This window comes from Amblyomma mixtum, chromosome 1 (assembly GCF_055824585.1).
Source record: "Amblyomma mixtum isolate Tamu chromosome 1, ASM5582458v1, whole genome shotgun sequence".
Classification (NCBI taxonomy): domain Eukaryota; kingdom Metazoa; phylum Arthropoda; class Arachnida; order Ixodida; family Ixodidae; genus Amblyomma; species Amblyomma mixtum.
Genome location: NC_143012.1, coordinates 181,950,358 through 181,975,677, shown reverse-complemented (window position 1 = coordinate 181,975,677; position 25,320 = coordinate 181,950,358). Strand labels below are relative to the sequence as shown.

The 25,320-nt window shown below is 46.4% G+C and overlaps 1 protein-coding gene across 1 annotated transcript in view; it reads left to right on the top strand.

Annotated features, from left to right (window-relative positions):
• Positions 1-25,320, top strand: part of LOC149370150 (neprilysin-3-like) — a 105,581-nt gene that overhangs the window by 31,713 nt on the left and 48,548 nt on the right. Inside the window, exons 7-8 of the mRNA XM_089576993.1 lie at positions 6,993-7,130; positions 12,153-12,332. Of these exons, the coding sequence (XP_089433119.1) occupies positions 6,993-7,130; positions 12,153-12,332 (318 nt within the window). The remainder of the gene's footprint in view (positions 1-6,992; positions 7,131-12,152; positions 12,333-25,320) is intronic.

The following is a 25,320-nucleotide window of genomic DNA, read 5'->3' as shown; positions in this document are numbered from 1 at the left end:
CAAGGTCGACGCAGTACCGGATTCCGGTGTTCCAGAAGAGCTTTAGGCGCTTCCCGTATCTTTCGAATTGCTTAGTTTACATACTACTTTCGTCCACAGACCGAACAAAGCCAAACATTATAATAACAGAAAGCTCTGCGCGACAACACTACGCGACAAATGAACAGCGCTACGGAGCCGTACTGATGGATTGGATTGGACTGACCGCGAACTGACATCTATGATGATGGTGATAGCAGAATGCACGGGAGTTTTGATACGAATGGTTTCAATGGCAAGTTTAGCTAGCAAAACGGTGGACATGTCACACAACTCCACTAATTTGGAGAAGTTTTATAAATATAAAACTAATCATTGAGTTCTTGCAAAATTCTGCAACACCTGCTTCTCTTAGATAAATTTAGCTCGTTGGCGGCTCTTGCCCTGCAGGAAGGAGTGGAATCGCACCAATTTACAAACATCTTCGCTTCAAACCCTCCAACTGAGGCAAATAAAACAGTATACATACACGAAAGACGCGAATTTTCTGTGAAATAAAAGACGTCCATACTCATGGCCTGGGAAAATACTAGGCCTTACATCTTTCGGACGTACACCTCGTTTCTCATGCGGATATACAAAAGTGGACACTGTCCGTACGTCCGGCGGGTGTACGAATACGGATATCCGAAATCGGATTGTGTTCGTACGTCCGATGGACGTCCGATCTCGGCAAAGGACGTTCGGATCTAGCTCGTACGTCCGACGGATATCTGTGGTTGCTTGGGAAGAAATGGAGTTTTGCTAAAATACGTATTGTTTTTGCCGGGCGTGAAATTATTTCATTTGTGTGCCATTTATTGCCATTTCATTTATGGAAGGCCAAATTAAGAGCATTTTACTACATGGAAGTATGTGCTGATTGCTGTAGTATAGACTAAGAATTGCTTGTTTTTAACTATGCGGAATGTGGGGTGTCCCCAAGACATATTGATGAGATGTAACTCCTAAAGTTTTTAACGTAGTTACTACTTCTAAAGGACAGGACCTTAAGGATGGCTTTACTTAAATGAACTAATTTATTTTTAGAATAGAAGAATACTTTGGTCTTTAAGGTATTGATTTTAATCACATTTTTCGGGGTCCATCGAACTAATTGTTTTCTATGCAGTTTGCTTTCTCTACCGCGGGAAATCCAAGGCGCCCCTCCCGTATACGGCACTTATGTGGAAGCCACTATACGGGCCACGCCTAACCTTTACCAGAGAGCGATTAAGTTTGATTTATGAACTATAGGGGTTTGACGTCTCAAAGCGACTAAGGCTATGGGGGACGCCGTAGTGAAGGTGTTCGAAAATTCGACCACCTGGGGTTCTTTAATGTGCATTGACATCGCACAGTAGACGGAACTAATTCGAAATTCGACCCCTGCGGCCGGGATCGAACCCGCGTCTTTTGTGTGAGCAGCCGAGCGCCATAAAAGGAGCTTTTGCGGCTTGGTTTGTGATTGACTTCTTTGTTCAAGAGAGGGAAGAGTGATTCACAAAGGAAGCTACTGACTTCAGTTGTGCTATGCGCAGTTTCTGCAGATTTGTGCCTGCAAGTTTGCAGAGTGAGGGAAGATACTGATGTTGATTCTAATAGCTTACTTGCTGAGCTGTGTCTGTTGAAAACACAAACATCCCAGCCAGCGAAATCCCATGATCGTTAGCAGTAGTTGGATTGGTTTAAACTGAGCGGCCCAGAAAAATCAGCGCACAGCGACTTCTACCCGATTTTGAATGTGTTTTCTGCTGCACCTGTGACCAGATGCTTGTGTTACAGGTATTTTTAAAAGCTTACAATCATTGAAGCGGAGGTAAGATCATCGATGTACGATGAACGGCTTCGCGGATTGCTTTTGTCTTTTGTCGAGGAATAGATTGCATTATCAACCGAATTTCGCTAAGTAATTGAACATTCTGTTCATAACTGATGTTAAAGGCGCCAAAAGAAAAATTGGACAGAACAAGAAGAGAGACGACTGAACTGGTTTTTCGCGCCCAAGAAATGCGCAGTATTCTGGATTTCTTGTAATACTGCGCGAGCGTCGAATGCGCCCGGTGCAGCGACGCCGAGGAGAGGTAGCGTGGAAATCCGAGGGGGAAAGAGAACGTGTGCTGCTCATGCTGCTGGAACGAGCGCCGGGGGAGGAAACTTCCAAATACACTATTGTCCAACAAATACAGACGTCAGCGCCAATTCGTACCATAGCGGCCGGAGGGAAGACTAGACCGTCGTATCGTCATAACAACGTTATCCTGAAAAAGAACAAAAAAAAAAAAAACTAGCGGGATTCGAACCACCTCCGTCGAAAGAAGAGGAGCTGCATGTCCAAGTCGCTCACACAGTTCAGCCACGGCCGCAGTCGTCTCGAACTACGCGCATGGGCAGGAATAATTGAATTCTAAGCGTCAGTTCACCTCTAGTCAATAAGTGCGCTGAAATAGTTGACACCGAAACTAGCTGGAGTTTCCTACCCCTGACGAGCGTCGTCTCCTTGTCGGTTATGCTTAGGGCCAAGCAAGCCCCGTGAAACGAATTTTATGGCCGAGTTCTCGTGGCGCTTGTATCGCGTTATATCTGCTGCGTGATTTTGGCTCCTTATTGGTTAAAACGCGTAACGTTCCTACGGGAACACGACGCTACACCTCGATAACGTATGCGGGTAGCATCTCGAAAGCGAATAGCGGGGTATAACTCATTTTATGTTAACCGCATACGAAACGTGGGGAGGCGTTGCGCTACTGATGAAAAACAAGTATACCTGTGAACTGTTATCTGATCACTGCTTCTGCAATAGTGATATCGAAATGCCCACTGTGAAGTAGGCCTGCCAAACTTTTTGTTTTCTTTACCGGCCCCTCCCGGGCTACTTAGCAACGTTTTGTTGACCACTTTGAGCGCGAATTATTCTTTTTTAACATTGAAGCCTTTTTTTTCTGTATAGCGAGAGATTTCAACATAGATATAAGCCCAGTCAGCACAACACAGCAAAATCTTTCAATACTTCTAGAGCTGTCTAGTTTTCACAACGCTATCAGTAGTCCAACATGCATCACTGCTACCTGTTTTTCCATGCTAGACCTTGTCGTAAAAAATAATCATAATGCACTTTTTCCGGACCGTATCGCAGTAGATATCAGTGATCACTTACCTGTTTTTTTGTGTCCAGACGAACAAATCCATAAAAAGGCAAATGCACTGGCTCGGCGGCAACTTAATTCTCAAGAAAGGCTTGAGCAAGTTAGGAGCCGCATTGCTTCAGTCAACTGGGATCCCGTATGCAGAGAAAACACAGCTGAAGGCGCTTATCACGAATTCATTGAAAGTTTTCTTTTATTGTACAATGACTGCTTCCCCGTGGTTGACATAACGCCTTGCAAGAATGCTCGTAAACCCTGGATGAACCGTCGCCTTGCATGACTTGTAAAAAAAGAAACACAAGATGTTTGCACAATTCATTAAAACTGTAGACGCGGATGTACTAGCCAGGTACAAATTATTGTGCAATCATTTAAATAAGAAAATTAGGATAGCGAAGCTCGCTTACTATAACAACTTATTTGATAACCAGCTTCCTAGCAACCCCAAAGAAAAATGGAGGCGCTTAAACTTACTCTTAAACAGAAACACACATGGCAGGAAGATAACAAGTTTAACAATCGATGGTACAGAAACCTCTGGTTCACACCTCGCAAACACATTTAATAAATTCTTCTCCAAAGTAGGTTCTGGCCAATTTAATGCTGGAATCTCCAAATTATAAGCGGCAAGTTAAAAGCATCCCTATTCCTTGGACCAACAGACGAAGCTGAAGTTTTGCAATATGCAGAAAAATAAAAGATGCGTGTAGTCTTGATGCACACAATATACACAGCCGACCAGTTAAATATATCTTGACATAATCACGCCTTGCCTAACCTCTATATATTTATATAACACCGCACTTATGGTAGCTCTATTCCCAACCGACAGGCAGCTAGCCAGAATAACCATGATGTATAAAAAAAGGCGTTGCAAGCAAGTTGGGAAACTAGAGACCAGTGTCTACACTTCTGTATTTTTCTAAGGGTTTTTAGAACAGCAAATTCGCCTCCGTGTTCAACATTTTCTGTATAAATATTCTGTAATAACTGACTTCCAATATGGTTTTACCAAAAATAGGTCTACGGAACATGCACTACTGGTTCAAAAAGAATACATATTAAAAAATTTTGAGTCACAGCTTTTAACTCTCGGTCTTTTTGTTGACTTCAGCAAAGCCTCCGATTGCTTAAATCACGATGTTCTTTATGTGAAACTGGACCACCACGGCATACGCGGGCATGCTCTCAGCCTAATTATATGTTATCTGAGTTCACGGTCTCAATATGTGGTGATTAGACATTCCTCTTCACAGATTCTAAGAATATCGAATGGCGTTCCTCAGGGTAGCATTTTGGGGCAACTACTGTTCAATATATATACCGGGTGTTTCAGCAAACACTTTCAAAAATTGTCGAAAATAGGCTTTTTGAGGTAAAAGTATGGCTTTTGCGGCATAGTATTGCCAGTGTTTGCTGACACCAGAAAACCGGTAAATCGTCTGAAGTAGTAAGCTGGTTAACTAATTTTTAATAATTAACTTTTTAACTAGTAGAGTTGTCCGCCTAGTTGTAATTAGAGATTTGTAGCCGGTCATTAGCAATAGCCATATCAGTTTTTAGAATTTCGAAAACGCAATTACCCTCACCGCTGTGGCTCGACAAAGTTTGGCTGCATCGTGCGAAAAATGCATGCGCTATCGAAAGCATGCAGGCAAAGCATCCCCTCCAGCGCACGTAACTAGTCGAAAAAGCCAAATTTTGTCGAGCCACAGCGCCAAGGATAATCGCATTTTCGAAATTCTAAAAACTGATACGGCTATTACCAACGACTGGCTACAAATATCTAATTGCAACTAGGGGCCTAACTGCACTAGTTTAAAAGTTAATTATTAAAAATTAGTTAACCAGTTTACTAATTAATACGATTCACCGGTTTTCTAGTGTCCGCCACCACTGGTAATACTATGCTGCAAAAGCCATATCTTTACCCCAAAAATTATATTTATGAAAATTTTTGAAAGTGTTTTTTGAAAACACCTGGTATAAATAATATCCCTTACATCAGTTTAGTTTAGTATATGGGGTTTAACGTCCTAAAGCAACGCAGGCTAGGAGGGACGCCGTAGTGGAGGGCTCCGGAAATGTTGACCACCTGGGGTTCTTCAACGTGCACTGACATCGCGCAGTACACGGGCCTCTAGAATTCCGCCTCCATCGAAATTCGACCCCCGGGGTCGGGATCGAACCCGCGTCTTTCGGGTCAGCAGCCGAGCACCATAACCACTGATCCACCGCAGCGGCCGTTATGTCCCTAACATCAGCAATCCTGCAAAATATATGATATATGCAGACGACACCAGCCTATTCTTTTCTTTCATAGATGTACACTGCTTAGTAGATACCGCAAGCCATACGCTCTTATCACTTGCATCATGGTCATCAGTTAACTCACTAAAGATAAATAAAGAGAAAACTAAAGCAGTACTCTTCCTTCCTAAACGAAAACAAGTATTTTACCGCCCCTCGCTATACCTCAGTGGCAGTGTCATCGAATACGTGGGCACCTTTAAATCATTGGTTGTAACGTTCAGCAGTACGATGACATGCGGCGCACATGTTAATAACCTTGCATCAACACTTTTTAGAATCTTCGGAATTTCGTTGCGTAACAGGCATACTTTACTTATCAAAACTAGAATTACTTTGTATTATGTGTTTTTCTATTCCCACCTAAGCTATTGTTTTCTTGTCTGGGGCAACACAACGGTATCTAACGTCCTAAAACTGCAAACAGTACAAAAGAAAATGCTTCGTGTAATTGTGAATGGGTCGTCTACTCGACACATTTAGCTACATTATAATATCGTAGTTATCAACAAACTATTTGACTATATATTTGCACGTTTTCATAAAACAGTGATAAAAAAGCGTGATTCATTTATTTCTCAAATTTTACCAATTACATGTCGCCAGTCACCGTACGACATCAGATTGCAGTGTAGGTTTGCACTACCAAAATGAAAAACTAACTATGGATTTTGTATCTTAAGGTATATTGTGCCAAAGTTCCTCAATACCTCATTCAGTGACCAAGTGAATATTATGTCTTTGTCTGCCATCCGTAAAAGCTTTATTCAGCAATCTGCGCTACAGTGATGCCGAGTGTCTGCGTGTACTATGCCACTCTGTGTTGTAGCCTCACTGTCTTCTGCTAACCATTATTGCTGCCAATTACTAGATATCTGTTTCGGTAGACTTTGTTCTTCATAAGCGCACTTGTATTCAGTTTTTAGCAGTGGTTGTTTTTGCTTCGTGTCAACTGCTGACTTGAAAGGATGGTGCGGCCCGTCAAGCGGTGTATCGTTCAATGCTTTTTTCTCACCATCCGCAGTTTGCATGTACAAACTAAAATAAACGATTGATTGATTGAAGCGTTTGTTTTAGGTAGTATGCTTGGGGGAATCCCCCAAGGACATCGACTGAAGCAATACGTTTCTATTAGCCGAAGCTTTTTGCGGACTGAGGGAATACAGTGAAGCACGCTAAGAATGCTCCCAAAGAGTTTTGAAAAGAGGGCAAAAGGCTGTACCAACTCCATTGCGGGTGAGGGCTTTCACGAGGACTGTGGTATCACTACAGTTTTGTCTTCGCTACACGTTAGTCTTCTGAGACCTAAGGCAATGTTCTGCGTGAAAATTCGCACATCTTGTGTGCTTGCATATGTTCAGTATCAATTTCAGGCAGATTACCGCGGCTGTATATTCCTGACAATGATAGGCCTATCCACCGGCAACTTTCAATGCTACCAAATAAGCAAGCAATCACATGGAGTGTGACACAAACAAACAAATAAGCGCTTTGTGCTTTTATGACCAGATTTCGCAGGTCCAAACCATTACACTAAGCTATATACGGGGAGGCCTGGCTGCAACCGTCGTTCCGAGCAGGGGACAGACAGCGTGGCAGAAAGCCGCAGGTTTGTTCCAGGCGTGCCTATCTTTCCACGATCAGCTGAGAGACGAGGTAAGTTGCAGAGCACGTCGCCGAGTAGCATTTGCTTTTATTAGGTGCCAAAACGCAAAATTCGCCGTATTGGATGCATCGGACACATTGCACTTTGGTGACGAATAGTGTCACTTTGTGAATGAACATGCTACATATCTTACACTGACGGTCAGTGTTGCAGAAAAAAATGAAATGGTGGTTGCGTTTATCATCACTTCATCCCAGCGGGAATGCAATATACCTTTCCTCCCCTGAGGATACGCGTTTCGTTGTTACTTTATTTTCCATTATTTATCCTCAGTATTTCAAAAAAGCCAATCAAATTTAGTTCGTATAAATGTCTAGGAAGGTCGGTGTGCCATGCCTTGGTGTGGCATTGGCTCCTGCATCAACTAGTTAGGTAGTAGCAGTAGTAGAGGAGTTTATTTCGGACAAGAATATACAAAGTTTGTCTTGGGGGAGAAGGTTAAAGGCATTTCCGCCTGACAAGGCCATCCCACGCTTGACAGCAGTGGCAACCACTATAGACATATCTGAACACATTTGCAGTACAGTACGTCGTACAATAACTAATATGTATGCACGCACACAAAAGAAAACAAATGAAAAACCCTAAGAACTGTGTGCATGCTTCGCATATGAGAAAAAAAATATTTGCAGATTCCCGTATACTTTTTCCACGTACACAAGTTTGACACTCGAAATATCATCCATGACACAAGAAATTTCACTTATTATTCTATTTGGCATTATCGCGCTCAGTATATTACTTGCAACCTCAAGCAGCGTGGCCGGAGCGCTTCCCGGAAGCATGGTAGAGCCAACATGCGACGCGCTTCAAAACGAAAGGGAAAGAATTTTGCTGTTCCACCACTCAGTCTTCTCCCCTTTGCCGTCTGGTCTTCGCAGTACCGTGATGTCATCGCATCGCCGGCACTTGCGTGACGAATGCAAGGCGCATGTCACAGTTGATTTTATTTCATTCCTTTTGCTTTCATCTCTCATGCCCGATAAAACCGTGGCCCAAATCGCGCTACAATCACAGTATGACTGGAGCACTTTTGGGGATTTGAGCTGGTGTTGGAGGAGCAGTGCACATTGAGATTGCAAATATGGCTCGAGTTCCGGAAAGCCAACGTATTCAGACTTCGTTGAGCAGATGATGCGGGGGATGCGCCTGGCTGCTGGAACAGCAGAATCCTTTCCACTTAGCTTTCAGGTGCGCTGCTTGTCGACCCCATCATGCTTCCGAAAACTCTGCGGCCACACGCTCGCGGGTTGCAAGTCATATTGAGCGCGATAGTATAGCTATGCCTTAGTGTTTTCATCTTAGGCAGTGATGTGTAGTTTGATAATAATGGAAATATATGCAGATATAGATTGAATAAATTGTTATTTGCGTACATAATCTATGATCACCATAGTCGGTGCGAGATCGGGGCGCCTGTATTTTATACTGCCTAAGGAGATATGGAGTGCGTTTAGTTTTGTATTGAACCTCCAAATCTGAACGGTCTTACATGTACTGACGCGCAGTTTCAAGAGATAACTTGTATTTAAATAGCTTACTGATCTCTAGTAGAAGTCTTAAGGTATGGCAAGAAATTTTTTATTTTTGGAATTTTTATAGCACCTATTGAGCGCTTTTCCAGAGAGTGTAGGTAATCAAGGTTTCTTTGGGTTGTGCCTTACGACACCAGGGAGCAGTATGTTACACGTGAATGCCAGGGCACCTTTGGTAGGCGCCCGCCCGTTACAAAGGGAAGGCTACATAATCATCATCATCATCATCATGAGAGAGAGCATAGTAAATTTGTTGCTTTACTGAAATTGGATTATAGCATCTCAACTTGTTTAATATAACAACAACGCGCGAAAGTTCAATTCGGAGAGCACCTATGTGCGAATTCCAGAGAAAGTTTTCGTGAAAGATAACGCCTAGAAAGCTAATCGTCGTGGACTGGTTGATAGTGTTAGTCCGGAACTTCAAGTTGCACTCTTTCTTGTTGCTACCTTTAGGCTTGAAAATCAGGTATTTCGTTTTTTTTTTATCTTTAGGTCTAGTTTATTGAAGGTTAACCAGGAGTCTAAATAGTAAAGCCATTCATTTGCTTCTCTGTAAACGGAGCCTTCATCGCAACCTTAAAGAAAAGTACATTAGTGCCATCTGCAGACAATACCATTTCAGGGCAGCTTGGAATTTTTACAATATCATTAATATACATATTAAGAATACTATGAGGCCTACAATGGGTCCCTGTAGGACTCCATATTTAATAGTGCCTCGATCAGATCTGGTGCCGTTTATATTGGTGTACTGCTCCCTGGAAGTTAAATAGCTTTCTATGAGGACGTGTGTTGTACCTTGGATTCCATAGAACGGTAGCTTTCTTAATAATACATCATGATGGACAGAATCGAAGGCTTTCCTGAAATCGAGAAATAAACCAAAAGTAAGCTTTAGTTTCTCAATATTGTCAAGAATTTTTTCTTTGGTATCCAAACTGCTCTTATATTATCAGGTTATAGGAAATCGACAATTCTTTTGTTTATTATGAGCTCAGCAACTTTTGAAAGAGACTGAAAACACCGAAATTGGTCTGTAGTTGTTCGTCATCAAAAACACCACCTTTGGTAATACCTGAAAAACGCGCAAGCTTCATTTGGTCTAGAAATATCCCTGTTTTAAGTATGCAGTTGCATGTATGTGTAAAGACTGGAGTTATCAGTGCGGCTACATCTTTAGCGGGAGAAGCTTTCACATATTCGCAGCCTGATGCACAGTGTCCTTCAACGTCATGATTATGATGAGCACTTTTTCAGCACTAGCGAGAAATATAGTTTGAGGACATTGAACCTTCATGTTCACGATAATGTACCATGAATATCTTTTGAGGCAGCAACTTCTAGGAAGTCCGTGTTTAAAAGGTTTGCAACGTTTTCGCCGGTTAAGCCCTGTGCAGGGAACAGGATATTTTTTTTTCAGGTTGAGCGGTTGAGATTATTTCTCTTGGTGTTCTCCATATCAAACGCCACAATGCCTGAGAATTTGTTCTCATAGTACTTGCGTTTAGCTTTCTTGATATCTGAATTTAACTTAAGGTAAGTCCACATACCACATTATGCACCCAACATAGCTTGGTCGATATTAATGTATAACGCAGAAGAAATACTAAAGATGTGACAATTTTATTTTGTGTACAGCCGTCTCTACATGCGACTCGTAGGTTACGCGTTCAAATCAGTGTCTGAACCTTTAAAAATGCTCTATGAAGTGAAACTCATTTATTTCATTGCAGAGAAGTGGACAAACTAGGTTAATACAGGCAGCGCGCCTAAATAAAGCCCATGTTGTCAGAAAATTACAGCAAGACAAACTTAACTTCAAAAACGAAGTCGCAGACAACTTTAGGTTACACACTCACGAAAGCATGATACGCATGAAACAACACAAGAAGTGGAGAAAACGTGAAGAAAAAAATGCGAAATATTTTGCAAAAATAACTAAAAGCAAAACCGCCAGAAACACAGACTACTACTTACTACTAGTTGTTTGAAGGCCTTCAATGCAGGCATTTCATTTATGCGCCGTGAAAGCTGTTTCGTTGTTTTCTGTGGAGTTGCGGAGTGCAGCAAAGCGGATATTATTTGGACAGAAAATTAAATTATCATAATCAAAGTAATCATCATCATCATCAGCCAGGCTACGCCTACTGCAGTGCGAAAGCCTCTCCCATGTCTCTCCAACTAACCCTTTCCTGTGCCAGCTGTGGCTGCCGTATCCCCCCATATCCCCCTCATCCTCCCACGAAAATGCCTTGTGCCATGGCGCTCTTGGAAGCTGATGCCCTTGCGGCATAAAAAATGTACTATCATCAACTTCATGAGGTTAATACAAGCGTGTCCTTTGACTTGTTTTTGCTTTTGTGTGTTTTTTATGCCTCGTGCCCCATAGAGCACTGGGTTTGAAGGCTTTATAACCGTGAGCCTTTCCTAATAAATATGCACTCCTAGTCAGCGCATAGTGTGCGCGCGTATTTCTTGCTTAGTCCTCGTTTCTTTACGCTGTTCAAAATGCTATCCAGCAGATAATTTGCTATTGTCTAAAGGGCAGCAGGTAAAAGGCCCAAGTAACCCCCTTGTAATCCAGCCATCTGCTGAACCATCAGAACGTTGTTTCGAAGTCATCAAGATGCTTTCAACACAAGCTTTTGAGGTCGTCCTTGCGGGGCCCTCGTCACTGTTTTGGCTTCTCAAAAGAGCGAATGAGGGTGGAAGCTAATGCCAGGCGGGGAAAGTGGGCCGACAGAAAGGAGGCTGAATTTCGCAAAGTACGGATCGTAGACCTAGCATGCGTTGTTGCTGAGTTCGTTAATTCACTACTTCAACTCTTATCGGCGCGTGGCTTTTGGCTAAGCGATTATGAAAGGATGACCGGCGGCAACGCGAAAACAGAGGAGCGGAAGTGCTTCTGCTGGACGGCGCTAGAATGCGTAGCATACAGTGCCGCTGGGGACGGTGCTTCATTGGGCTGTTGCTTCACCGTCGGAAAGCACTCGATGGGTGAATAAAAGCGCCATCAGATGGCACTCGAAACACTGCGCTTGCTGCGCTGTCAGACGGCACTCGAAGGTTCAACAAAAGCGCCGTCCGATGACACTCTAGACGCTGTCCTTTTAATGCATTCTGTCTGCCTAATTGGTGTTAAAATTCGTGCATGTGTAGTTTTTCTTCCTTTTTTATAGTTTCTAGTTGCTGCTAGAACTGTTACTATTTCTAGTTACTGTTAGACCGCATCACTGTGACATACTGCGGTCTGTACTGTTTCTCCTTCATGAGCCTACCAAGATTGGCAGTATCAGATAAATGTATAAAATAAATAAATAGTGCAAAAGGCGCAGGACTAGGATGCAGTAATTGAGTATTTTTGTTTCCGCAGTTTTCTGAGACCATCGCCCCAGAAAAACGCGTGTCTTTTTCGTATGACACCTTGTCCAGTCTGACACAATCAGCCTGGAAACTGACTGGTCGTGTTTGCAGATGCCTGATCTCAAGAAATGGCTGGAGTCTCTCAATCTTGACTTGGCGGCCATGGCGGACGGCGATGGTTTCGATGCGGCCGACACGCTTGTACGAGCATCCTTAGAATACAACCTGCCACCTATCTACCAGTTTGAAATATCAGCTTTGGATCACATCGATGAAAAGCGGGCTATTACGGTAAGTTGGCTAGCCGCAGCGCTGCAGTATATTCTTGAGGATCACTAGAAAATTTCTGTAGCTTTAGGGACAGCTTGCCTATTCAGGACCACTGTTTAACATCATAGCTGCGAAACTATAACGTATAATACGATAAGAGGATAACGATACGACGACCAGGGGGTTAGGGCTCAACACCGGCTTCTGCCGCAGATGCATGGTGTACGATGCGCATATTTTATTTTCAAGTTATTTCCATTTGTCGTGCAAGAGGAGGAGGGAAGAAAATCTGCTTTTATGGAGCTTGACTAGCCTCCATCGTCTATGTACAGGATCAGGACAGATTTTGTACAGAAAGGCACCCATGATGAAAGAAAAACAATAAGCGCGTCTTGCACTGCAGTGAAATGAAAAGAAAAAGTGCACTGTGATCCACAGACGCAAATAAGGGGAAGGTGAACCACTTTTTTAGAATTCCGCGATATTCGTGAATTAATATAGCCTACATTGGTTAGTCTATAGAGGTTTAAATGATTACGTAATTTACAACTTAAGCACAGGCTTCTCCTCGCGACTTCGGAAACGTGTAGAGAAGCTCGGTGATTACGTCAAAGATTGTGAGATTTCAAACCTCCGCTACCTTCACCCACACCCGGTCGTGCCCGTCGGAGGCCGCCAAATAACGCCCAGCAGGTTTTGCCTTCGGTGGTGATCGTTTACATCGCTCAAAGACAGCGTTGCAAATGTACCGGTGCCATAGATGACATCGTCAAGTGGCTGCGCGCTGCGGAGAAGCCTGAAAGCCGTCGTGAATTTATACCGCGATTACGCCACCATTTTCAAGGCTAAACCAAAAGACTGGCATGGTTTACATGGGCGTCCGGAGGGGGGGGGGGGGGCAAGGGGGGGCGGCTGCACCCCCCTGGAAAATCACTCACTCGAACCATGAGTGATGGGCGCACGCCAGGGGCGGTGGTGCGCTCAGCCAAAAGGGTAAAAGCAGCCCCGCTTCCACACTTTGGGTCACATCTGCGAAATGCCGCGTCCGGGCGCGCGTCTTTACGCCGTTTTCAAACGACGCCATCGTTAGCTGTGTTGAAGGGCGACCTGTTGCAGACATACAGCGGCACCGGCGAGCATGTGTTTCGAGCCGTCTTGATATGGGTGTCTGTTTCTTTGATCTCTAAAGAGATAGCGACACGGAGCCAGACAGTGCACAGGGCATCCTGTTTTCGCCTTCGTCGCTCGCTATAATCAGGATACGTTCGTACGCCGGCCACCCATGAATTCTTCAGGAGGGAAGGACAAATCAGCCGTGTCCACCCCCGCTTTGTCGGGCTGCTCAGGGGAAAGCAGGCGATCAGTTGGCGCCGCCGCCGCTCGCTGTCTCCTCCGATCGCAGTTCGGTAGAAGCGCCGCTTTCAGAATCTTCGGCAAAGGGGATTAGCTGCTTTTGTTCACGGCGACGCAGTCTCCAGAGGCGCCCCCACACCAGCGTTCCTTGCGCCTTCTCCGAAAACCAGCGCCTTTGGTCAACGCAGCCCGATGACGCCTGCCTGACTCGCCTGTCACCTCTGGCTGGGCCTCAAATCACAACAGCGCCCATGTACTGTGCGATGTCAGTGCGTGGTAAAGAGACCCAGGTGGTCGACATTATCCGGAACTCAGTACTACTCCGTCCCTCATAGCCTTAGTCGTTTTGGGGCTCTGAACCCCATAAAAACACACAAAACAAATTTTCCGACCGGAGTGGCGAGTGTCCCTTCCCCTCGGAAGTCGCGCGGCGTTCTTTTCACCCCCAAAGTGCGCATTCGGGGATATTGCGGACGAGAAAACGACGAGCGGCGAGCCGACTGAGCAGTGTGTGTGCGGTTGCTCGACTGTGCGGATACGCGAGCAAGATGGAGCGAGGTGTATGAAGCTGCGAGCGTGCATTTATCTTGCAAATAAGTTTTCGTTGTATATTTAGTCATCTTTTGTTTTCAACGTACGCGTTCAACCGTTTTTCCAATCAATATGAATGTGCACCGAGAGCTTGTAATGAAGCAGAGAAATGAATTTATCACCCGTGTAATTACGCAATTCGCCCAGAAAAATCCGAGGCGCCTACAGTTGCTGTTCAAGGAAGACTGACTGAGTGACTGTAGTTGCGTGTTTGTGAACATATTGTGCTGTGTGCTGGTCATCAATCCGGGTGAGTCGAGAACCCGTATGCAGCAAGACTGAACACGCTTCTCCACGAAGTGATAGTGTCTTTTTGCATTTATTATTAATTTTAATTGTTACTTCGTTGATAAAATCTAACGTATCTCTCCTAGCCGCGCTTTAATTTGCTGTTTGTAATTTTTCTTTCATGCGTGTATTTTACTTACTTTTTATTTATATATGAATAAATAAATTTACGCCGAAATAGCGCATTTTTGCTACGAATATACCCCCCCCCCCCCCCTCCGGCGCCAACAACCAATGGGGCCCCCCCCTGCAAAAAATTCTGCGGACGCCCTTGATGGTTTACATTAACGTTTCACAAATTCGACCCGTTCAAGCTCCTCGAATTCTAAAACCTCTTCAGTTGCCCTTTAATAGCACATATAAGTAGTTCATTGTCAATAGAACATGAAAGATTGTATCATTCGCACATTCATCATGCTTAGGCATTTGTATTTTTGTAAATGTGGAGTAAAAGGATATGTAGCATGTGTAGCGAACCATAATGGCCGCACCTGATTCCACTCAGGAAGTAGAGAACGAGAAAGACGAAGCGCCGCCGCGCTGCTCGAGACGGCGGTGCCTGGCGCAAGACAGGCTGACTGGGTGGCAACGCTGCAGGCCTAGACCGCGCAGCCACTACGGCGTAGGTGAAAGATGGCGAAACAGGATTAGAATGGCTATACCGTGCCGGTGCTCTGACGTACGTCAAATGAGAAACAGAAGGAAATTCAGAGGAGGGTGGGGGGCTTCTGCGACTTGGTCGCGGATGACCTGCTGCAGCGCCAATACTAGAGCGTAGGCAGCGTCGGGGGTCAGGTGTACGGGAGACACTTGACGCGCGCAACTTCTTTCCGAACGAACTTCTTGGTCTGTGGCAGCAGTGGAGACTGTTCGGAGTGGAGTCAATCGTCAAAGCTGTAAGAGGCTTCGGGTGCGAGAGCGGTGAACAAATGAGAATACGGCACTTGCGTAATTCGTCGTAGCTCTGGCATTCGATGATGACGTCGACGACGGTTGCAGGATTTGTGACCAGAAGCATCTGGAACGCGTTGTCGTGAATGCCCTTCAGAACGTGGTCGATCCTGGTGCGCTCAGTCATGGAAGCGTCCACGCTCTTGCAGAGGCCTACAACTCGGTCAACTGGCGACATTCCACCGCAACATTAGAACTCTTGGCGTACACCGAATAGTCGACCTATATGCTACTCCTGTGGTTTTCCCGGACATGTGGCCCGCCTCTGTCGTCGTCGCATGGTCGCCACTCCCGAGGCTGCATCTTCTGCCTGCTCACCTCAGCTGCTTCGTCCTGCTCCCAGCGACGAGCGTCTGTATACAGCTCATCGTTCTCCCTCTCCACGTAGCCGTTCGCTGTCGCCAATGGGCCGTCGGCCTACATCCGCTGACGAGGGAAACTGTTTCGCAGTTCCCGAGGCAAGAACTGCGTTCTCTGCGAAAACCTCAAGCCCTTATCTCTCCCCCCCCCCCCCCCCCCCCCCGAACATCATAGCGGTCTCTATATATGGCCTGTCTGTTTACGCGCTGATCGACACGGGCGTTTCCGTGTCAGTGATTTACCAGAGACTGCCGCCGTTTACGTAAAGTGACGACGTAATTTCAGGGTTTGTCACTCCGCACCGCTACTGAAGAGAGGATCGCACATTTGGCAGCATGTACTGCGCGGGTGGTCGTTGCAGATATTTTGTGCAGCGTAGAGTTCTTGGTCTTGTCGTCTTGTCCTCATGAGAGGGATTTCCTGTCGAGAAATAACGCGGTGATTGATTCCGCCCGCGCTGAGGTGGAATTTTCTGCACTGTGTGACGAACTGGCCGACGACACCTATTCAGTGTGTCCTTAGTAGCTGATCGTCGCTGAAGTCTTCGATGTTGTACCGGAGGCTTCCGCTTTTGTGTCTCTCTCCTGTCCTGCTGCGTCCGCCAAAAGCGTTTTATTTACGCTATCTCCTTCCTTTGTCCAACGCCAGCCGCAGCCGCAGCCAGCCGCAGCCGCCTGCTGTTCTCGCTGTTCACGGATGTCTCACGAAGTTGTTTATCTACAATCCGTCTCCGGGCCCGCCTACCCTGCTACGTGGTTAGTCTCCTAGTTCCATTCAACCTGCCCACCTTCTCTCTGGCCTCTTTGCTCCCGAAACCCCCACAGTTCCTGTATCAACGCTCTGAATTGATTCGGCGCCTGATCTGCTGCCCGATGCCTTGTATCTTCCTTCCATCCCTCGGACGCAGCTCTCGGCCCTTCTACAGACCTTTCGGTCCGTTTTGACACCGCCCACTCTCTTCTATACCGGAAGTCCATCGTCGCTCATTGCGCTGAGACTGGTTCTCGCCCGCCTTTCCTGCAGCGGCCATATCGTGTGTCGGCGGCAGAGCATCGCGTCATCAGCAAACAAGTCGAGGACATACTGCAACAGGGTGTCATCTGTTCGTCTCACAGTCCTTGGTCTTCGCTGGCCGGTGGAACTCGTACAAAAGAAAGATGGTTCTATCCGATTTTGTGGCGATTACCGCCACCTCGACAAAATTACCAACAAAGCGAATTACCCGCTTCCCCACATTGACGACGCTATAGACTGCCTCCAAGGCGCCGAATACTTTCCGTGCCTTGACTTACGTTCCGGCTACTGGCAAGTGCCGATGGCCGCTGGGACAGAAAGAAGACAGCATTTGTCACGCCCGCGGCCTCTACGTATTCAACGTGATGCCGTTCGGTCTATGCAACAGCCTGCAACATGGGAAAGGGTGACGGATGACGTCTTGCAGAAATTCAAGTGGCAGATCTGCCTCTGCTATATGGGCGACAATGTTGTATTTTCTATCGATTTGGCCACACATTTCGAACGCTTACAGCAAGTTTAGACTAGCCTGATTTAAGCCTGCCTACAGCTGAGTCTCAAGAAGTGCCACTTCGGAGGCCGGAAGTTGACCATTTTAGGGCACATCGTCTCAAACGAAGGAGTTCGCCCTTACCCGTCCAAGCTCCGTGCTGTGGCGGAGTTTCCTAAATCGGTCTCGCTCAAGCAACTTCGAAGCTTCTGAAGTCTGCGTTATTATTTTCGGCGCTTCGTACTTAATTTCGCGTCAACAGCTGCGTCCCTGACGAAGCTACCTGGAGAAAGCATTGACATGTCTGGCTGGTCGGCCGAGTGTGACGAAGTGTTCATTACCCTGCACCATGTTTTGACTTCGCCTCCAATTCTTCGTCATTATGGCCCAACAGCACCTAACGAGGTCCGTAAGGATGCGAGTGGCGTTGGCCTCGGAGCAGTCTTGGCTGAGCCAAAAGATGGCTTCAAATAATATGTCGCAGCGTATGAGAGTCGCGCGTTCACCAAAGCTGAAAGCGACAACTCCGTTACCGAAAAGGAGGGATTAGCCACTCTATGGGCACTAACGAAATTCCGGTCCTATCTGTACGGTCACCAGTTTGACGTCGTCACGGTCCATCCCGCGCTCTGCTGGCTGTCTTTTCTTAAAGACACGCCCGACCGCCTCGCTCGATGGGCTCTCCACCTTCAGGAGCTTCACATCCGCATCATCCATCGATCTGGCCGCAATCACATGGACGCCGATGCTTTGCCTCGTTCTTCCCTTGCCAGCGAAACTGCTGGCTCCAAGGCGGCAGATCCCATCCTCTCATCTCTTACCAACGCTGATATGCCTGTGAAGCAGCGGAAAGACCCGTGGCTTGCGTCCCTCATCGACGTCGTATCACATCTCCAAACGTTGCGCCTTCTCGAACTTTGCGCCGTGAAGCACCGCATTTTGCCGTCCGGGACGGACTCCTCTAGCGCTGCAACTACATACCTGATGGTCGGCGGTGGCGTCTCACAATTCCCCGCCATTTAAGATCTGAAATTTGTGCCTCTTTCCGCGCCAATCCTCAGTGCGCCCACACTGGTGCGTCCAAAACCTTCAAAAAATTTCTCAGCCTTACTATTTCCGTGGCATGTACGTTCTCTCCTGTATCGCCTTTCAGCGGCGTAGTAATCCGCGCCCCGTGCGACCGGCCTCTTCACACCGCTTCGATGCCCGGCATGTACTTTCGATCCACTTCGATGCCCGGCATGTACTTTCGATCGTGTTGATGTTGACCTCTACGGGTGGCTTTCCTACTCGGTCTCTGGGAACCGTTCCATTATCATCGGCGTTTACCACCTCACCCCGTATGCCGAGACAGCTTGCCCGCCGTTCAGTTGTCGGAGAATTCTCAGCATCATCATCAGCCTGACTACACCCACTGCAGGGCAAAAGCCTCTCCTATGTCTCTCGAATTAATACTGTCTTTTGCCAGTTGCGGCCACTGTATCCCCGGAAACTTCTTGATCTCATCCGCCCACCTAACTTTCTGCCGTCCTCTGCTACGTTTGCCTTCTCTTGGAATCCACTACGTTACCCTTAAGGACCAGCGGTTATCTTGCCTTCGCATTGCATGTCCTGCCGAAGTCTATTTCTTCTTTTTGATTTCAACTAGGATGTCATTAACCCGCGTTTTTTCGCTCACTCACTCCGCCCTCTTCCGATCTCTTTAACGTTACACCAATCATTTTTCTTTCCATAGCTCGCTGCGTTGTCCTTAACTTAAGCTGAACCCTATTTGCTAGTCTCCACGTTTCTGCTTCATAGGTGAGAACTAGTAAGATACAGCTGTTGTATACTTTTATCCCCGTTTTATTTGTGGATAAACCCTGTTTCACATGAGAAAAAGAAAACTGATTCGCTTCACTTGATAATAACTACTCTATGATATTCACTCTTTCCATGAGAAAAATCTGCTTTTTAGATGGCGTTTTACGCTATATTTCCGCAGAATACGCACTCCGTTACCAGGCACAAACCAAAAATCTGGACTCTGCGTGCTCTAATAGCGACTCTTTGCTCTTGCATAGGACAAATCTGACTGTGAATTGATTTCTTGTTTTTGTGTCCTCTCAAACCTTTTACATTGGTGGTATGTAGTACCCCCTTTGTCAAAAGTAACCGGGCACAGGTGGTTTGTTTCTCAGCCGCATAGCGAAGCACTTATGTCAGCCCTTAAGCTATGAATGTGTATAAAGTAAGGTGAGGCCTTGTCCTTACATTATGGCACCGTTTGGTCCTGAGGGGTGCCATAAAGGCTCCGTTATACGCTTGAGAAGCAAAAACCTGCTGCTCGGTTACTTTTGACAAAGGTGGTACAGTAGTCAACGCTGCCAAAGAAAACTTTTCCAGCAAAAAATGAGACTTATGAGTTGAAGGTGATGCTTGCGACGAATGTTAGGTATTATGTGCTAGATAACGTTTATGGGCTTGCTGCCCTCACAATCTGTCTTTGTTGACAGGTGCTGCAGCCGGCTTCGCTGTTATGTCTTCTGCTTCAACGCTCGCCTGCTCTTAGCCCTACGAATTATTACGGACGCATTAGAGGCTCCTAATGGGTGTCTTATGGCCTGTCCTAGGCAGCGCCTTTAGAGCTCTGAATCTTTAGGTTTGCCAGTGGTCTTGGACGCAGCATATATTCAGTTACATGTGTGTGAGTCATGATGTGTGAGCTCTGCCACATGAATTGCCGCATAGAGAGGCTGTTTTTTATTTTCTGGAAACTTGAGCCGGCCGATAACAGTGAACGACCTTTGCTTCATTACATTTGATTTATGCATGCCCGCTGCTCATTAGGTTCCTACAGAGGAGGCATATTAGGCGCTGTTCTTATTAGCAGCATGGCAGAAAATAAAAAATTTCCGCACTCAAAGGTTAAATCAATGAAGGCAAATAGGTCGAAATGGCGTGCTATCCTATTACACAGAGGCCAGCTTTTTGAACGGACAGAAAATAAACCTAAAAGAATACACATCCAAGAAGTATTACTGTCATAAGGTATACTATTTTTAGCTTTATTTATTTGCCTACATTGCTTCATAATGGATTAATGCAGTATAAAAAAGGAAACACGAACGCTCTTCTCTTAAATGGGACACACAGGTTGTTGTGTATCAGTCGGACGCCAGGCAGGAGTGAACAACGTTTATTGACACAGTGCCTTTCTATAGGCCGATGGACATGTGATCTGCCGACGACTGCTTGCGTGGCTGATAAGCGATACATGAAAATGCAGTGTTTAAAACATGCGCATGATCTATCAGTACACCACACTCCTTTCTCCTAAGATTATTTGCACAATCCAAAACTGACTTGCTAGACACAAATGCCATAACGCACGAAAGGTCGTCGAACACGCGTTCATCTTCGCGGCTCGACCGGTACTTGGGTGGCTTGGCCTGGACTCGCCCCAGGGTTTGCTTCTGGGCTAGCAGACAGCGGCTGTGGCTGCCTAGCTGTAGGGGGAAGCCTGACGTGGTAGTCCTCACTTGTGACCGGGTCAACTTCGAGCCTCGTCCAGGCGCTCCTTAATCAGAAACCGGGAAATTTTTGCTTAAATGGAAACCGAAAACAGAAATGTTGCTTAAACAGAAACCGCGGGAAATTTCGCACTGCGTCGAACCTTCCTGCTGCTTCTTCAATGCTTCTTTAACTTCTCTTACCATCCTCTCCGCCCTACCATTGCTGGCTGGATGATAAGGTGCGTTGAAAATAGCACGCACGCCATTACACTTCAAAAACATTTGCAACTCCGTGCTAGTGAAAGCTGTGCCGTTATCTGAAACGATAACGTCTGGTACACCATATGTCGCAAACATCTTCCTTAAGCTGTTGACGACAGCCGTAGCTTTCATGGATGGCACGATTTCGACTTCAGCCCAGTTGCTGTACGCGTCTACCACGACTAAGAAAACTTCTCCTTTGGGCCAGCGAAATCAATGTGCAGTCGACTCCAAGGCTGATCTGGCTTGATCCAAAAATGCACTGAAGCCTTGGGATCGCTTTGCCGGTTACTCTGGCATGGATGATAGTGCCGAACAAACTCCTCAATTTCGTGGTCCATCTTCGGCCACCACATGGGCCCTCTAGCTGATGCTTTCATGGCACTCATCCCTGGATAATTTTCATGCAGGAGTTGAAGCACATTCTCTCTTGCTGCAGTTGAAATTATGACGCGATTCCTCCACAGTATGCAATCACGATGCAATGACAACTCCGACCGTCTCATCTCACAAGGCGCAAACTTGCTGTCCACTTGTGTTGACGGCCAGCCACTGATTAGCCATTCCTTTACCCGGGATAGAACCGAGTCCTTTTTGATCAGCGCAGCAATGTCCGCCGCTTGCAGCGGTGCGCAGTCGACCGCTTCCAACAAGAGCACGTCCCCAGGCGGTCTTAGCTCGTCCTCGTCTCCCGGAGCTCGCAGACGACTGAGTGCATCGGCGTTTGAGTTGTCTTGGCCTCGTCTGTGCTCAAGGTGGTAGTTATACGGATGCAACAGTAAAATCCAACGAAGTGTTCTGGGCGACACAACTTCGGGCACTCGCTTGTCCGTGTTAAACAGGCCGAGTAACGGCTTGCGGTCTGTTATCACTGTAAATTCTCGCCCAGCTGGGTACTGGTGGAACCTTTTTACGCCAAAGACCACAGCCAAACCCTCTCTATCAATCTGGGCATAGTTGCGTTCACTGACGCCAAGAGTGCGAGAAGCATAAGCTATGGGCTGTTCCTTCCCGTCATCCACACGATGGGCTAGCACTGCCCCAACCCCCACAGACGATGCGTCGCAGCACAAAATTAAAGAACGTTTGCTATCGTAGGGCACAAGTACGGAGTCTGAGCTGAGTAAATTTTTCAGTCTCTCAAAAGCCCGCTGATGCTCACCTGTCCACTTCCATTCGTGGTCACGGTCGAGCAGTGGATAAAGCGGCTCTGCCGCTTCAGTCCTGCCCTTGAGGAAACTGCTGTAAAAATTCAGCTATCCCAAAAAGGCTTGCAGCTCTGTTTTGCTTGCGGACGCAGGCGCTTGCTGGATGGCGTCCGTCTTGATTCGGCTTGGATGTACTCCTGCGTCATCAATCCTGTGTCCCAAGAAATCGATGCTCGTCTGGTTAAATTCGCACTTGTCTTTGTTTACTCGTAACTGTGCTTTCTGCAGACGCGCTAGCACGGTCTCTAATCTCTCGGCGTGCTCTTCGGCGTTATATCCAGAAATTAATATGTCATCCAGATAAGCTTTCACTCCGGGAATACCCGCTAACAGCGCGTCGATGGCTCATTGAAAAACCCAAGGTGCGACCGAAATGCCAAACGGCAGCCGTTTAACCTAGTACAGTCCCTTTATCGTGTTAACTGTGAGCACCTCAGCCTACTCGTCGTCTAGCGTAAGCTGCTGATAAGCTTGGGCTAGATCCAACTTGGTAAAAAACTTGCTTGAGCCTAGAGCTGTCAGCATTTCAGCTTTATTGGGCAAGGGGTATCCACTGCTCTTAATAGCTTTGTTTACGGTGCTGCGATAGTCACCGCAAAGATGTAAAGTTCCGTCTTTTTTTCTTACCACTACCAGTGGTGTTGCCCAGTTGGAGTAGCTGACGGGCTCCCATACCCCTTGTTGCACCAAGCGGTCCACTTAGTTGACGACGTCGTCCCTGAGGGCCAGTGGAACTGGTCGACTCCTGAGGAACACCGGTTGGGCGTCATCTTTCAGTTCGATATGAACTGGCGGTCTGGTGCAGCCAGGAAGGTCCCTGCGAAACACCTCGGGAAATCGCGAAGGCACGTCACAGAACGCCTCCAGGCGTTCCTGGAGCCGCCGATGCACCTCCTCGCTCCTCCTCACCGTCGACCTCTGCTGACCGCTCGTCGAACGTACGGTCGTCGCGCCGCCGCTTACTGTAACCCTTCCGCCGCTCCTCATCTCCTCTTCGTACGCCCTGTCAGGCCACTGGCCGAGCAGAAAACTAAATTATGCAGTTTTCGGAGGTAAACCTGCACCGCTCGCCAACCTCTCAATTCCTACTCTGCCGCCATCGAACATGTTACCTGCTGATATTGAAGGAACTATTGTAGAAGCTTTGATTGATACAGGCGCCGCTATTTCCGTCGTTCTTTCTGCTCTGTGTTCTCATCTTCGAACTGTGCGCGCTCCCACCAGCGGTACTTCTATTCGTGCATGCTAATGAAGTATCGATTCGTCCTTCTGGACAGTGTACACCACGGGTCACTATCGACGGCACCCTGCATCCCATCGAGTTCACTGTGCTTCCTGTGCTCATGCCCTCATCCTCGGCTGGGATTTACTCCACTCTGCGCAAGCTGTAATCACATGTTGTCCTCCTACTCTGAAAGTTACCAAATCCACACTTTCAGCCGCTCCTGTCCTGCCTTTTCATCACTTACTTACCACCGCCGACCATGTACTCTATTCTTGCTGCGAATATGTCTCAGTTGCTTCTGTCCAAGTCCACGCTAGGGACGTTTTCGTCACACCAAGCCTCCGTCGTCTTCAAGGGGTATTTCTATCGTCGCCTCCCTGCTTCGCTTCAGCAGTGGGTCTTCACTTCCCACTGCCTTCAATACAACGTCGGAGCCCATTCTTCTGCGTGAAGGCACGGCAGTCGCTGTTGTGGCTACCGCTCAACTTGTCACTGGTCTTAACTTTTTTTCTTCAAGCTTCGCTATTTCGACCGTTGCTTCTCCTTCTGCACCTATTTCTGCTACAATCAGCACCGATCTCACGCAGGCTCAAAAGGAAAAATTGCTTGCCGTCTTGACCAAGTATGCCGCACCCTTCGATACCCAGTGAGCAGCAATGCAGAAAGTTGGGCGAGTTGGTAATACATGTTGAACTTAGCAAAGCGCAATAAAAAGACTGGGACAAAAAGAAGAAGCACGCAGGACAAACGCTTGACATCAACTAGTTCTTTACTCGGGAAAAAACACATATACAGGGTGTTTCACCAACGACTTTCTACAATTTTTAAAAATAAGCTATTTGAATTAGATGCGCGCTTTTTCTGGCATAGCATTGTCAGCGGTGTAGTACATCATAATGCAGCTAAGACGTCCTAACTAGCAGGCTTGTTAACCAATATTTAATAGTTAACTTTTAAACTATTACCGTTGGGCTCCTTAATTATTGAGAGGCATGTAGCACACCGTAAGTAATGTCCATATCCGTTTTTAGAATTTCAAGAACGCGATTATCCTCGGCGCTGTGGCACAACAAATTTTGGCTATCTCGAGGAATTAGGTTCACTGGAGAGTTTGCTTTGCCTGCAAGCTTCTCAAACCGCATGTATTTTGGCGCGATGTAGGCGAAATTTGTTGGGCCACAGCGCCGAGGATAATCGCGTTCTCGAAATTCTAAAAACGGATATGGACATTACTTACGGTGGGCTACATGCCTCTCAATAATTAAGGAGCCCAACGGTAATAGTTTAAAAGTTAACTATTAAATATTGGTTAACAAGCCTGCTAGTTAGCTCGTCTTAGCTGCATTATGATGCACTACACCACTGACAATGCTATGCCAGAAAAAGCGCGCATCTAATTCAAATAGCTTATTTTTAAAAATTGCAGAAAGTCTTAGGTGAAACACCCTGTATACAGATACATAGAGGGCGGAAACAAATTACTAACCAAACAATGAATCGGCTTTATCACAAGTGTGTTTAGCGTGATACCTTGATACCTGTTCACGCTAAACACACTTGTGATAAAGCCGATTCATTGTTTGGTTAATAATTTGTTTCTGCCCTCTATGTATCTGTATATATGTGTTTTTTCCCGAGTAAAGAACTAGTTGATGTCAAGCGTTTGTCCTGCGTGCTTCTTCTTCTTCTTGTCCCAGTCTTTTTATTGCGCTTTGCTAAGTTCAACCAGTGAGCAGTTTTGGGCCAAACCTCAGCAGCTACGCATCGCATCAAC